General features: G+C 43.4%; 2 protein-coding genes across 2 annotated transcripts in view; both read right to left on the reverse strand.

The window, feature by feature from the left end:
• Nucleotides 1–12997, reverse strand: part of polk (polymerase (DNA directed) kappa) — a gene marked incomplete at its 5' end in the record, with an annotated part of 34164 nt that extends 21167 nt beyond the window's left edge. Inside the window, one exon of the mRNA XM_083783434.1 lies at nt 12600–12997. Within this exon, the coding sequence (XP_083639560.1) occupies nt 12600–12997 (398 nt within the window). The remainder of the gene's footprint in view (nt 1–12599) is intronic.
• A 572-nt stretch (nt 12998–13569) lies between these two features.
• The window catches only part of kcnt1b (potassium sodium-activated channel subfamily T member 1b), a gene marked incomplete at both ends in the record, with an annotated part of 159410 nt that continues 157327 nt past the window's right edge, over nt 13570–15652 (reverse strand). The window contains one exon of the mRNA XM_083783435.1: nt 13570–13711. Within this exon, the coding sequence (XP_083639561.1) occupies nt 13570–13711 (142 nt within the window). The remainder of the gene's footprint in view (nt 13712–15652) is intronic.

Raw genomic sequence — 15652 nt, forward strand, 5'->3', positions numbered from 1 at the left:
AGTCATTCTATATAGCTCAGTGGTTCTCAAAGTGGGGTCCGGGGACCCCCAGGGGTCCTTGAGGGAGTTCCAGGGGGTCCCCGGCTAAATGATAGTTAGGAACGAAATGGACACTTACGGGTACATTTGGTTCCATGTGTACAGAGTTAAATTAACATTGATTTTACAATGGGGGTGCCAGAGACATATAAAATGGGGGTCCCTAGTACAAACTTGACATGAAACACGTTGACAACTAACTGCTATAGCTCTAATACACTATAGAAGTGTCTATTTGTACGTCTCTAAATGTCATGATGAATTGAAAATTGTGGACCCTCTTGTAAACAAGTGTACTGCTTTATTGGGCCGTCCACTCACAGTTGACAGTTTTTGTATTGAGTTGTGCTTGAAATGTACTGTAATTCTGCTTAAAACTGTCAATCAATCAATGTAACAGCTTTGACAGCAGACTGACTCAGTCATAAAAATGTCATGTAACATCCTTATCTTCACTAAACAGACTTTTTTCAGTTTTTTACATATTATGAAACTGCATAATGTAACCTTTCATAATGTATTGCTCATTGAAATTGGGGAGGGGAAATGAAGAAGATATGACCATCTGAAACTTGTTGAACCAGAAAGAGCATTTCCCCTTCAAAGATTTCAAAGATTTTAGCAGTGTTTCCGCAACGTTTTCATGTCAACGACTCTCACATTGACACTTATATATGTGCCCCCATTTGAAAACATTTTTATGGTTGTATTTAAACTTCTTCCAGCAGTGATTTTCGACCATTTTCATTTAAAGAACCCCCCAGACAGTCTCTCAGCAGACTGACTCATAGCCTTACTGCTTCTATGATTCTGCCTAGCCGCAATTTGCAACTCTAGATTTTTTTACAATGGGTTGAATCTAGAGTTGCAACAAGCTCCATCCACTTCCTATTCATCATTTTTGGTTTGCGATCTGCTTGTCTTAAACGACGTTAAACTCACCAACATCCCCCGTAGACATGTTATGAGCTACTTTCTGTCCAAAATATTCCAAGAGTGACATTTCCGAGCCGCCATTTTGTATTTTTGCAACGTGCCGTAAAACAAGACGTGAGGGGGAGCGCTTGTTTAATAGAAGGCTGTGTGTGATGAGGCGTCGCACTGTGTCTGCCTCTTCTTTGGGTGTCTTACCTGCACAGGTAATATTCTATTAAACAAGCGCTCCCCCTCACGTCTTGTTTTACGGCACGTTGCAAAAATACAAAATGGCGGCTCGGAAATGTCACTCTTGGAATATTTTGGACAGAAAGTAGCTCATAACATGTCTACGGGGGATTTTTATGAAAAACAAGCTCGGCAGATTGAAAGAGGATAATTCAAGCTTGGACTGCAGCTGCAATGTTGGTGAGTTTAACGTCATTTAAGACAAGCAGATCACAAACCAAAAAAGATGAATAGGAAGCGGATGGAGCTTGTTGCAACTCTAGATTCAACCCATTGTAAAAAAATCTAGAGTTGCAAATTGCGGCTAATATGTGCCCCCATTTGAAAACATTTTTATGGTTGTATTTAAACTTCTTCTAGCATTGATTTTCGACCATTTTCATTTAAAGAACCCCCCCAGGCAGTCTCTCAGCAGACTGACTCATAGCTCTGGTCCATAGGTCCTTATAGCCCCTCTCGGAACCCTCCATAAAGCTTTTCTGAAATTTGGATGTCGCTTTGTGTAGGGTCCCTGTCCATATTTATATTTCCGTATGGGAATTTTGGAACGCGGACATAAATATGCTCCGTAACATTTAATTTTTGTTTGACCGATTTGGTCGCTTTATTTCTTCTTGTTTGTTTACCGTTTATTGTACCGCCTCCCGGTGTGCGGTTGGCTTGTGCGGCTACGTCCCTGCCTCTGATCTGCTCTGTCATAGCTATAGCGCCACTAGCTAGCCAGATAGGCGGTACAATGAGGTGTCAATAAACAAGGAAGGAAGAGAAGAATCAAAGCGACCAAATCGGTCAAACAAAAATAAAAAATACTTAACGGCTTCCGCGCCACAGGAGATATTCGCAGCGGCATGTATAGGTACAGATTCAGAAGCCCTCAAAGGAAAAAAAGTCGTCAAAGAGCGCAGACAGGCGTTATCCACGGTGTTTATGTTTTATTTATGTCCGCGTACCAGGTGGCAGGGTACTGCTGGAACACGACCCCATGGTCTGGGTCTAAAAAATGTCAGAAACTTCAGTACCATTGGGTTCTGCTTGGAGGGCTAAGGTCCTTACTGCTTCTATGATTCTGCCCTGCTATGGACCAGTCCAGAGCTAATAGCCCTGGTCCAGTGCTTACAGCTATAGTCTCTCTCACTGTCACTGTCGCCCTGTCGGAGTCCCATCCACTGCTCACTATAGCAGCTTTTCCAACTGCTGCAACTGGTTTACAAATTCCCCGAAAATAAACAGAACGACGTAACTATACTCGCCGATACAAAGCCCTGCTAGACCTTAAAGGTAAAAGTCTATTCTCGAAGCTGGTAAGCGTCTCAGGTCCACAGCTTCTCTCTAAAATGCAGTATTTTAGTCATTAAATAAAATGAGAGAGAGACTCGCTGTAAGCACTGACTGGACCAGGGCTACAGAGCAGTGTTGTTTTTGGCATCAAATTTCAATTTTAGTTTTAGTCTTTGTCTTTTGAATAGTTTTCATTTAGTTTTAGTCACATTTTAATCACCCGGAATGTTTTATTGTCAGTCTAGTTTTAGTCGACTAAATGTCATAAGATTTTAGTCAACTAAATCTACAGGTGATTTAGTTGACTAAAATGTATTTTGATGACTGTTTTTACACCTGCTGAAAATAGCCGATCTACAAGCTCACAACGAGCTTGTAGATCAGCTATTTTCAGCATGCAACCAAGTGTAAAATGACTTATACTGGATCTCTTGTCCACTAGTCCCTTCCTAACATTTTAGTCTAGTTTTTATTTGTTGACGAAATTGTCAGTATATTTAGTCTTAGTTTTAGTCATCATAGATAGTTTTCATTTAGTTTCCAATTAGTTTTCGTCAGTGGAAAAAGGTAGTCGACGAACATTTTTCGTCTTAGTTTTAGTAGACGAAAACAACACTGCTACAGAGCTAACTGACTCATATAATGTCATGATGTAACATGCTGCTAACAACCATAGGCTATCTTTTCACTAAACAGACTCTTTAATATTAGGATTATGAATAATAAACCAACCTTAATGATGTGAGAAAGTAAATAAATCATGTAAAGTTAGTCTCCAAACGGTTCCAGGAAACCTTTTTAAACTTGAATCACCCGGTGTGATGATGACACTGTTTACTACGCTGTTTCCTGGTGGTGTCGCACCATAGAGTTATATACTCTAAGTGTCACACCGATAAGGGTGACCTATGGAAATCTGTAACCTACTTCCGGGCCCCTCTGTGACGTCTCACGTCACGTGACAACGATTCTATTATAGCTGTCATGCCAACATTAGCGACCTATAGAGTGTTGTTGCCATTTTCCACAACAACACCAATCCACCGCCCAAATCAACCAACCCGCACAACAGCGACCCCTGGGCGTCACACTATTCTACAGGTGCGGTCAACGTCGTTGCTGCGAGTGAAAGCAATGAAAGCGTTTCGGAACACGCGCACGCACGCACGCATACACACACACACACACACACACACACACACACACACACACGCACACACACACACACACACACACACACACACACACACACACAGGCGTCTCACACAAAACACACACACACACACACACACACACACACACACACACACACACACACACACACACACACACACACACACACACACACACACGCACGGACAGTATGCAGCTTTCAAAAGTTTTTATTTTAGGGTACAGATTATTTCCCCATAATCCCATAATATTATTATGGGATTATGGGGAAATAATCTGTATATAATACATGTTATATTATAACATGTAAAGTCAAGCAGGCTGAGCATTATTTGTGTACACAACAGCGTCGGAGAGGAACAGGCACTGTCAGATCAGTTAGGCTACGCAACTTTTGGGAAATCGAATCGCTTGGAATCCACATGAAAGAAATGCATTCTGAGAAGGAAGACGTGGCAGCTGTATCCCAAGCATAGACTGTAAAGAAAATAGATCCCAAGCCGTGCATATCCACGGTTTACCAAGCCGTGCATATCCACGGTTTACCAAGCCCTGCATATCCACGGTTTACCTGCATATCCACGGTTTACCAAGCCGTGCATATCCACGGTTTACCTGCATATCCACGGTTTACCTGCATATCCACGGTTTACCTGCATATCCACGGTTTACCTGCATATCCACGGTTTACCTGCATATCCACGGTTTACCAAGCCGTGCATATCCACGGCTTACCAAGCCGTGGATATCCACGGCTTACCAAGCCGTGCATATCCACGGTTTACCTGCATATCCACGGTTTACCTGCATATCCACGGTTTACCAAGCCGTGCATATCCACGGCTTACCAAGCCGTGCATATCCACGGCTTACCAAGCCGTGCATATCCACGGTTTACCAAGCCGTGCATATCCACGGTTTACCTGCATATCCACGGTTTACCAAGCCGTGCATATCCACGGCTTACCTGCATATCCATCGCTTCCCAAGCCGTGCATATCCACGGATATCCCAAGCCGTGCATACTATACAATCTAATAAACAATTATGTGTAAACATTTAACTATAAGTACAAGTGGTGACATTGTTTAAAAAAAAAAAAAGTTTGTGTCTTCATGTGAAATGTACAAATATTAATGTCTTATGCATATTCAAGCAGTTGGTAGGCTACAGTATATGTATAATTACCGGTATATATTAAATGAAGAGGCATTTTTATTCAATATATCTGGCTGCATGCAGCGTTTATTCCCTCGTATTTTACATGTACAGAAGTGCACCGACTTCTTATAAGAAATAGTACAAAATGGATCAACCCTTTTTCGTCAGTGACTTCAAAACATGGTCGGGTGAGCTAGGGCGAACACACTGCAGGCTCTTGACACACACACACACACACACACACACACACACACACACACACACACACACACACACACACACACACACACACACACACACACACACACACACACACACAAGACATAATGCATCCATCCAGTATCAAATGATATGGTTATGAATTACAAGCACACACAGAAAAATAAAGGTGCCGACTGAACCCAAAACGGGTTCTTCAGAACGATGCCATAGAGAAGAACCTTTCAGAACCTTTAAAGAACCATTTATTTAACCATTTAAACCCCGGCCTATAATACACTCTTCATTCCCATGAATACACCAAACAAAATCTGTCAAAAAAATAGCAGATCTACAAGCTCACAAGGTTATACATTGTGAGCTTGTGGATCAAATTTCCATCGAACGTTTGCCTATTATAAGGATTTTAAGTGGTCAAAGGTGCCTCACAGAACATCCAACATGGTTCTACATGTGAGGCTTTGAGAATAAAACGGAACATGCAAAGAACCTAAATGAAATGAAATGGTTCTTTCAGTATATAGGTGATGGTTCTCCGACCACGGTGGAACCAGCCTAATCCTTTCAGAGAACCGTTATTTTCCTGTGTGTGCACTGCAGTTTATTAAGACATGTGGATTGATCATGAGCATCTATAGGCGTATCTAGGACTTCACACTGGCCAGAGGAAATGTACGAAACAAAAAAAAAATGGTACTTGGCAAGCTGTTATATCAAAAACATGCTTTTTTTTGTGTCTGCATGCTCCTCGTGATTACAGTAATAAGGACAGTAGAGGAAGTCAGTCAACAAACAGTGGAGTGAAGACCAGAAACGGTCGTCGATTCCGGTTTGTTTGTGGTTTTGAACATTTAAGTCAGAGAGAAGGAGAAGCGATGGCACGGGGAAGACCTTCTGGAGAGGGATTGTACATTTGCATGCATATAATAATATCCTCCGGCCGCGCGCACGCACGCGCACGCACACGCACACACACACACACACACACACACACACACACACACACACACACACACACACACACACACACACACACACACACACACACACACACACACACACACACACTCAGTAGGTCACCTGTCCTGTAAACTGGCTTTCAGAGGGGTCCTGCTATAGCATACAGCATCAACCATTCATCTACATATTTACGTTCTTCATCACTCTAGATTATAGAACATGGGTTCTCAGAGTGAGGGGTCGTTGAACGGTGTCCAGGGGGTCGATCCCACTCCCCACCCAGCTAAATGATAGTTAATATGGCATCCAAATCACTTAGTTTACCCTAAATAAATACGTTGGCAGTAAAAAAACAAAAAAAACCCAAAACAAAAAACTGCTGATCTACAAGCTCGCTTAAAGGACCACTTCATCACTTTTCAACCTATCTTCATATAATAGGTCCTCACTAATAATCATGAAAAAATTGCGCAATTTCTTTCTACTCAGTCTGTGTCTCATAGGAGGGCTGTGGGCAGTTTAGAAACCGTCTTCCAGTGACATCATCGATGGGGAATAGCCTATGCAAGCTAATAAAAACTGCAGGATTTCTAGTCCTGAAAAGTTGCAATGCGAAAATGGAAGCCATCGTTCTCAAGATAATGAAAAACTTCACACTGTAAATTCTGCAGAGTTCCCAAATGGACCTGTAAGTCCATTTGGTTCCAATATTGTACACTCTCAGAGTTATACAGCTATAGATCCACAACTCCTCAAGGACCCCTGGGGGGTCCCCAGTCCCCATGTTGAGAACCACCACGGCTCTAGAAGATTCTATTGGTTAGACTTTTGCCGCCATCCAGTCGTGACCTTTGGGGTCGATCTCGTTTCAAAGACACAGAAGTTCATCTGAAAATTACCACATCAATATAGCCTACAGTATACTTCCATGTTTCTAAAAAAACTAAACAAAGCTAAAATAATTACAAATGGCACATAAGAAAGTAAACCTGCTATATGGCACACCAAGTCATGAGCTGTATACATTTACACAGGGTTCAAATTAAACCATTTTCTTCATGACGAATAGTGAGGGGAAAAAAACAAATCTAGAAGCTCATACTGTATCAAGCCTGTAGATCTGTTACATGAAGTCATTTATTTATTTGGTTAATATAATTATTTTTGATTAAATTGTTAAATTGTGATATTATCAAAGCAGTCACATATCCCCCCCCCCAAAAATCAGACAGTCTGTCATTTCACAAAAGGAAATGCATGTACTGTATTGAATTCTGTCTGACCAGAATCAGGGATAAAATAAAACAATCGCCCCAGCAAATCTAACCCTGCATAATGTACAGTATACAACCTGCTTGCATGCACGTGTACAGTAACTGCATCATCATATTCATTGTAATGGTTGAATACTGCCTGCTTCGTTGTAAAGATTCAGATCAGCGATTCCCAACCTGTGGCCCGGGGCCGATTGATGGACCATGAGGATGTTGCAATCGGGGCCCAAAATAATGTACGTACGGTATATATGTGCACAACCTGGATATAATAATTATATTGACACGGCATTTGTTTTTCTTTCAAGTCCTGAAAAATGAGCTTTCACGGTGATACCGACAAATGGGAACTTAAATTATACTATGTTAGTTCAATTGAGAATACAATCGATTGATTGATTGATTGATTGATTAATCATTCAAATAAGAATTATATTGAGTCAAACTGTGAATAAGTTGACCAATTGGCTGCAGGCTGACAATCCTATAGAGCGTCGCAGTCCCACCCCCTTTCAGAACGACGAGTAGCCCAGGAAATGAATCCCAATGCATTTTGCCCATAGGCTTTTCTTAAAGTATTTATTTAAAGACAGTTACGCCGCGGACAAAGCAACTCGGATCGTGACAAATCATGACAATGAACACAATGTTTTGGGCCGATCAAATCATTAGAAAGAAGAAAATAAAGGCAGGAGACAACACTATTTGTTTTGTTTTTCTTCTTGTAAATTATTTGATCGGCCCAAAACATTGTGTTCATGAAGGAAAGAGCTCGTTCTACCGAGACGGAGCAACCATCTGTCAGTACGCTCACCTGGGATCTCTCTGCTCTGCATTGTTACGCACGCACGCACGCACGCACGCACGCACGCACGCACGCACGCACGCACGCACGCACGCACGCACGCACGCACGCACGCACGCACGCACGCACGCTCACACACGGGCGCACGCACACACAAAGGGCGGGCCACGAAAGTTTTCTCGCGATTTTCAAGTAGGCCCTGATCCAGCCAAAAGTTGGGAACCGCTGATTCAGATTAAAGGGTCATGCTCTTCTTCTCCAGACACGCCCCCACCGAGCTTTTAGTGCAAAAAAGTAGTTCAAGTTCTGTTCCATTGTTATCCTACAACAACACAGAGAGAACAGAATACCAAACATCCAAATACAAAGATAGTATTTTACAGTGACATATTATTATAACTATTGTATAAGAAATTATGAATATTCATTAAATCTCAAAATAAAAAAGATCAAATACTGCACTTGACTTTGCCCTGTTTGTGCACAAGGTGTTGCCTGTCCGGATCTGAAGAGAAGCATTCCATTCCCCGGATACGGACAGACTCCAGAGTGCGGGGCTGCTACCTACCCTACCTACCCTACACACAAATGTAATAGAGCACCGAAGTCCTGACGGTAGAGGGCGTCAGTCCCCAGGTTCATGTATTTTTTATTTGCATTATAATCCCCATAGGGGGATTTTAGATCTCTTCATATAAGAACTGCGTTTGAAAAATAAACCGATCACCCCGGCCTTTTCACTCATATGGATTTCACTCACATCGACTGAAGGTGGAAATGTACAAATATACCCAAAGAGTAACAAAATAAGCGTTAAATAAACGAGTCAAATAACCCAGAGACTACATTTCCAGGTAGGCGGGTGGCTGCATCTGCCCCGTCGCACAACATAAACTGAATGTTAATTACGCTTATTTTTATTTATGTTATGTTATGTTATTTATGTTTCGTGGTTAGTACGAGTTGAGTCACCACCAGCTGAGCTTATGTCAACGAGGAACGCAATGGGTTGACGGCTGGGCGTGACGTAATTTAGCAGCGGCATTGCCTTCATATGTAGTTTCAAGGCTTTTGCGGCCACATTAATTCAATTTTCTACAGAAACTGGCTGTATCAAATATTAATGAACATCATTAACGACACACAGCCACTCCCCTGACAGAAAGGCCGGGGTGATCGGTTTATTTTTCAAACATAGTTCTTATATGAAGCGATCTAAAATCCCCCTATGGGGATTATAATGCAACTAAAAAAATACATGAACCTGTGTACTGGCGCCCTCTACTGAAAGTGACGTCAGACTTCGGTGCTCTATGCACTACAACTTATTATGGTCATCACCATTAACTGGATTATCAAGATATTCACAAATGAATATGTCATATTAAAAACGAATTCCAAAATGAATTGAAATTGACTAGTAACTAGTTATAATAAAAAAATAAAAATAAGACAATGCATGATATCGCTGCAACGTGTGCCATTTACAAAGCAACAGAGCAGGTGTAAGGATGTCACATGGTAAGGACAGGTCACATGGTATGGTCACATGGTACGGACAGGTCAGTGGTGGACAATGTACTCAACCCCAGTCGTTGAGTAGAAGTACAAATACTTACGATCAAATATTAGTCGACTACAAGTGAAAGTCATTACTGCAATACTAAATACTTATTATATTTAGTATTCCAAAGTAAAAACTTAACTTTTTACTTAATCTAAGGTACATTTTCTTTTTAATATCATTGTATTTACTATTAAAAAAATTAAACGCTGCAGCTCTACAAGTTCACAGCGCTTCACGATTATGAGCATAGATATCCGCTGTTTGCACTACTTTTGAAACAGGATTAATTTGTTCATTAAATGTTGTGGCGTGGAAGTCACAAGTTTCCACACCTAAAAAATAAAAAAAAATTACAGGTACTCACAAAAAAACATTACTCAAGTAAATGTACTTGTATGTCCACCACTGGAACAAAATATTTGAGCATTCAAAACGAAGAAACAAACAGTGAGAACAGATCTGATATGGCAATGTATATAAATGACCAGTGGAAAAAAGCATTTGTGTACAATTTTTTGCTCATAATAAAGCTGGATTTATATACTGTCGTACGATGGTGTCACATGTTGAAAATAGTACTAAGCTCGCTATAGAGCATCGAAGTCTGACATCAATATCGGTAGAGGGCGCAAATCCACGGGTTCATGTACTTTTTATTTGCATTATAATCCCCATAGGGGGATTTTAGATCGCCTCATATAAGAACTGTGTTTGAAAAATAAACATGTCATCCCGGCCTCTTCACTCAAATGGATATGAAGAATCAACTGACTGAGAGAAAACGCTATCGTTACTGCTGCTGAATTACAAATTAGTTACATTTTCGCTAGAAGCAGACTGTATCATATGAGTGACTGACTGTCGCAAACGATACAGAGACACCTCCCTGACAATAACGCAGAGACAGCTTGTTTATTTTTGGAACACAACACTTATATGAAACGATTTTAAGATGAGCCCATGTTATTCTCCATAGAGAAATTACTTCCGCGAACCAGGAGAATGGAAGGGATGAGCGAGTTACGTCAGGACTTCGGTGCTCTATGTGCCACGACTCATGATCTTGTAGATCTGTGATGTGTTGGCTGCCGTAGACTGTGAGGCCCTATACCGCAGACAAAATGTCATCTCCATCAAAGGATGCTTAAAAGTGGAAAACCGATCCCCCCCCGAACTCAGACAACAGTTAAAGGGTTTACAGTTACACCATCGCACGGCAGAGTATCAAATCAAGCATCATAGGTTGTGCTCAATGAAAATCCCACCCAAAAGAAAAAGCAGTCCAAAACGATCACCAACAAACCGTTTTTGTGTTTGATGCTGGAAACATCACGGCTGACGTTCCGTCTGTGGCGTCCCCTGGGGGGTGTAGTTGTCTGTGGCGTCCCCTGGGGGGTGTAGTTGTCTGTGGCGTCCCCTGGGGGGTGTAGTTGTCTGTGGCGTCCCCTGGGGGGTGTAGTTGTCTGTGGCGTCCCCTGGGGGGTGTAGTTGTCTGTGGCGTCCCCCGGGGGGTGTAGTTGTCTGTGGCGTCCCCTGGGGGGTGTAGTTGTCTGTGGCGTCCCCTGGGGGGTGTAGTTGTCTGTGGCGTCCCCTGGGGGGTGTAGTTGTCTGTGGCGTCCCCTGGGGGGTGTAGTTGTCTGTGGCGTCCCCCGGGGGGTGTAGTTGTCTGTGGCGTCCCCCGGGGGGTGTAGTTGTCTGTGGCGTCCCCTGGGGGGTGTAGTTGTCTGTGGCGTCCCCCGGGGGGTGTAGTTGTCTGTGGCGTCCCCCGGGGGGGGGGGGGGGGGTGTAGTTGTCTGTGGCGTCCCCTGGGGGGTGTAGTTGTCTGTGGCGTCCCCCGGGGGGGGGGTGTAGTTGCCGCCCCGAATCTGACCCGTTTGTCTGTTTGTCTGTTTTGCACTTTTTATTTTTCCCCACGAAAAAAATATGTTTTGTTTTAAGGAACGGGAGCGGACGGACGGACGGACGGACGGACGCAGGGATAAGTCAGGGGATGGAGGGCAACTTCACCCCAATGCGATAAGACGTTGCGAGAGAGAAAAATGACATCATATCCTGTCCTATAGCGCATTACTTCATTCCTTCCTTTAGGATATCGTGTGACAGAATCAGTCTTTAGTCCTTTGGTTGGTTCACCCGTCTGGGGGGGGGCATGTTCCCCAGCCGTATATTTCCAGTGACTTGGTTTCGTTTGTTTTCTTTTGTTTTGCAGTTTGGGGCTAATTGGGTTAAGCGAGGGGTTACATCATAGATAGCGTAGGAACCTCATTGGCCGCAGCTGTTTATTGGAGTGACCCGTCATCGCGGCTGCCACATTTTGTAGGGGGGAGCTGTGCCCCCCCCCCCCATGCACGTACTGTACAGTATAGTACAGTATATGTGCACTGTACTATGTCTGCACTATTAAAATCATGTTACAAATGTCAGTTGTTATGTTATGATATAAGATACGTGATTAAAGGTATATTCAGTTAATTTCACTTCAAATATCACTTATTTTTTAGTTCTGTTGTGATGAACCTCCCTGCTATAGAGTGTGCTGACCATATAAGGAGTTCCTCCCTGTCCGCAGTTAACCAGGGGGGGGGGTCAAAAAACCTTAGGTTTCATTTTTGGCTATAAGTGGCCCAGCCTCCATCCAATCAGGATAGAGAGGGGCCTTCTGCCAATCATGATCGAGCGGGGCGGGCCTTGGTGTGCGTGCTGTTGGCCTGTCGCCTGTCCTCCCCCCCCACTGTAGTGTGTGTGCACGTGCACATCTTGTTACCGGGGCGGACCGGGGGGGGGGGGGTTCCCCAAATCACCCAAATCACTGAATGCTCCTTTAAATTAAAATACATGTGGAGTTTCATGACAAACGCCCGTTCTTAAATACTGTAGGTAATAATAATAACACTAAATGGTTAAAAACCAGAAAAGAAGGTATATACTTTATGACAAGCCGTCACAATATGGAGGCCACGTTGACGTGTGGATCCGGAGCAGCAGCCAATGAGGCGTCTCCGTATTGACGTGTGGTCCGGAGCGGCGGCCAATGAGAAGTCTCCGTATTGACGTGTGGTCCGGAGCGGCGGCCAATGAGACGTCTCCGTATTGACGTGTGGTCCGGAGCAGCGGCCAATGAGGCGTCTCCGTATTGATGTGTGGTCCGGAGCGGCGGCCAATGAGGCGTCTCCGTATTGACGTGTGGTCCGGAGCAGCAGCCAATGAGACGTCTCCGTATTGACGTGTGGTCCGGAGCAGCAGCCAATGAGGCGTCTCCGTATTGACGTGTGGTCCGGAGCAGCGGCCAATGAGACGTCTCCGTATTGAATTGACGTGTCTGTCTGTGGGTTGGACGACCAGGCACTCTTCATGCATCCTTTCTTTAGCAGCTCAGTGGGATACGACACTGTTCGTCCAGAGGCGTCATTTCAGGGGGGAAAAGCAATCGCTTTGTTATTTTGGAAAGTGTTTTTTTTTCTTTTAATATATATATATATATATATATATATAATAACATGTGACGATGATGTGTGTCATTGTCACAGTATGCAGATGGCTGGACGGTGGATTGAGACACACTCGGCGCCGATCTGGGATTCAGATTAATCTGAGAAAAAAAATAAAAGGTTCAATGCGAACGCTATAATGACGGTGCAGCGAATGCCCAAATGCCGCGCCCCCCCCCTGTGGGCACGTCTCCCATTCATCACGTCTCCCATGAGGGTCGTCTGCCGACACCCTGATTAGGCCTCGCCTTGTGGGCCAAGGACAGTCTCTCTCCTGGTCCAAAGACGGGGGGCTTCCATGTGCGTTGAGGAAACGAGCCGTGTGAGGGCTTGGAATTAAGGGGGAAGGGGTCTCTCTCTCTGCCCTCATAAAGTATGTCTCTGCTTTGTGAAAGGGGGGGTGGGTGGCTGGGGGTATACGAGGGGGACGGAGGAGGTGTTTCAGAGGTGGGTCTCGTCCCTCGTCTCGGTGTTTAAGTCCTGCTGGTTCCGGGGGGTGGTGGTGGTCCCGCGGGAAGGCATGGCCACCGGCGGGGGCACATCCTCTGGGACGTGTGCCAGTGGGTCCGACCGGATGATGTACCTGTTACGGGAAAAGACGAGAGAGAGAAGATTGAACAGCAGCAGAACCCAGCAGAACATTATGGATCGCGGCTTTAATTAACCCATTTTTGACCTGAGACCGGTTTAAAAAAATGTCTTCTACATCCTGACAGTTTTCTGAAAAAGCTATGTTTCTATGTCAGTCGTTCTTCGATTTTTCTAAAAATAGCAGACCTACAAGCTCGAGCTTGTATGTAGATCTGCTATTTTTCAATAGCTAAAGCATAACATAATGCTAACACCAAAAGGGGTTCCCGCCCAACAAATGGGTTAATTAAATTAATGTACAGGTATAGGTACATGATAGTGCTGCCAACGAGTATTCCATGTTCTATACATTTTGAAAACATGAAATGGCACATTCTGCATAACTTTTACTTTTGGTACTTTAAAGATGGAGTGCCACAATTTTTGCCGCAATTTTTCCAGTTTTTCATGTGTCTATGACACTAATGACAGTACTTCATTAGACACCCTGGAGTCGTTTTTATGTGCAATGGTGTATGAATATTCAAATGTAAAAAAATAAGAATAATCGAATATTTTTAAATTAAGATTAGAGGCCGTTTGTGTTATTATTCTGTGTGCGTACAGAGCCCATTAGAGGCTGTTTGTGTTATTATTCTATGTGCGTACAGAGCCTATTAGAGGCTGTTTGTGTTATTATTCTGTGTGCGTACAGAGCCTATTAGAGGCTGTTTGTGTTATTATTCTGTGTGCGTACAGAGCCTATTAGAGGCTGTTTGTGTTATTATTCTATGTGCGTACAGAGCCCATTAGAGGCTGTTTGTGTTATTATTCTGTGCGTTCAGAGCCCATTAGAGGCTGTTTGTGTTATTATTCTGTGCGTACAGAGCCCATTAGAGGCTGTTTGTGTTATTATTCTGTGCGTACAGAGCCTATTAGAGGCTGTTTGTGTTATTATTCTGTGCGTACAGAGCCTATTAGAGGCTGTTTGTGTTATTATTATGTGCGTACAGAGCCTATTAGAGGCTGTTTGTGTTATTATTCTGTGCGTACAGAGCCTATTAGAGGCTGTTTGTGTTATTATTATGTGCGTACAAAGCCCATTAGAGGCTGTTTGTGTTATTATTCTGTGCGTACAGAGCCTATTAGAGGCTGTTTGTGTTATTATTCTGTGCGTACAGAGCCCATTAGAGGCTGTTTGTGTTATTATTCTGTGCGTACAGAGCCCATTAGAGGCTGTTTGTGTTATTATTCTGTGCGTACAGAGCCTATTAGAGGCTGTTTGTGTTATTATTCTGTGTGCGTACAGAGCCCATTAGAGGCTGTTTGTGTTGTTCTGTGTGCGTACAGAGCCCATTAGAGGCTGTTTGTGTTGTTCTGTGTGCGTACAGAGCCCATTAGAGGCTGTTTGTGTTGTTCTGTGTGCGTACAGAGCCCATTAGAGGCTGTTTGTGTTGTTCTGTGTGCGTACAGAGCCCATTAGAGGCTGTTTGTGTTGTTCTGTGTGCGTACAGAGCCCATTAGAGGATGTTTTTGTTATTCTGTGCGTACAGAGCCTATTAGAGGCTGTTTGTGTTATTATTATGTGCGTACAAAGCCCATTAGAGGCTGTTTGTGTTATTATTCTGTGTACGTACAGAGCCCATTAGAGGCTGTTTGTGTTATTATTCTGTGTGCGTACAGAGCCCATTAGAGGCTGTTTGTGTTATTATTCTATGTGCGTACAGAGCCCATTAGAGGCTGTTTGTGTTATTATTCTGTGCGTACAGAGCCTATTAGAGGCTGTTTGTGTTATTATTCTGTGCGTACAGAGCCTATTAGAGGCTGTTTGTGTTATTATTATGTGCGTACAGAGCCTATTAGAGGCTGTTTGTGTTATTATTCTGTGTGCGTACAGAGCCCATTAGAGGCTGTTTGTGTTATTATTCTGTGTGCGTACAGAGCCCATTAGAGG

Source organism: Protomyctophum parallelum (assembly GCF_964188405.1).
Source record: "Protomyctophum parallelum genome assembly, chromosome: 15".
NCBI classification, from domain to species: domain Eukaryota; kingdom Metazoa; phylum Chordata; class Actinopteri; order Myctophiformes; family Myctophidae; genus Protomyctophum; species Protomyctophum parallelum.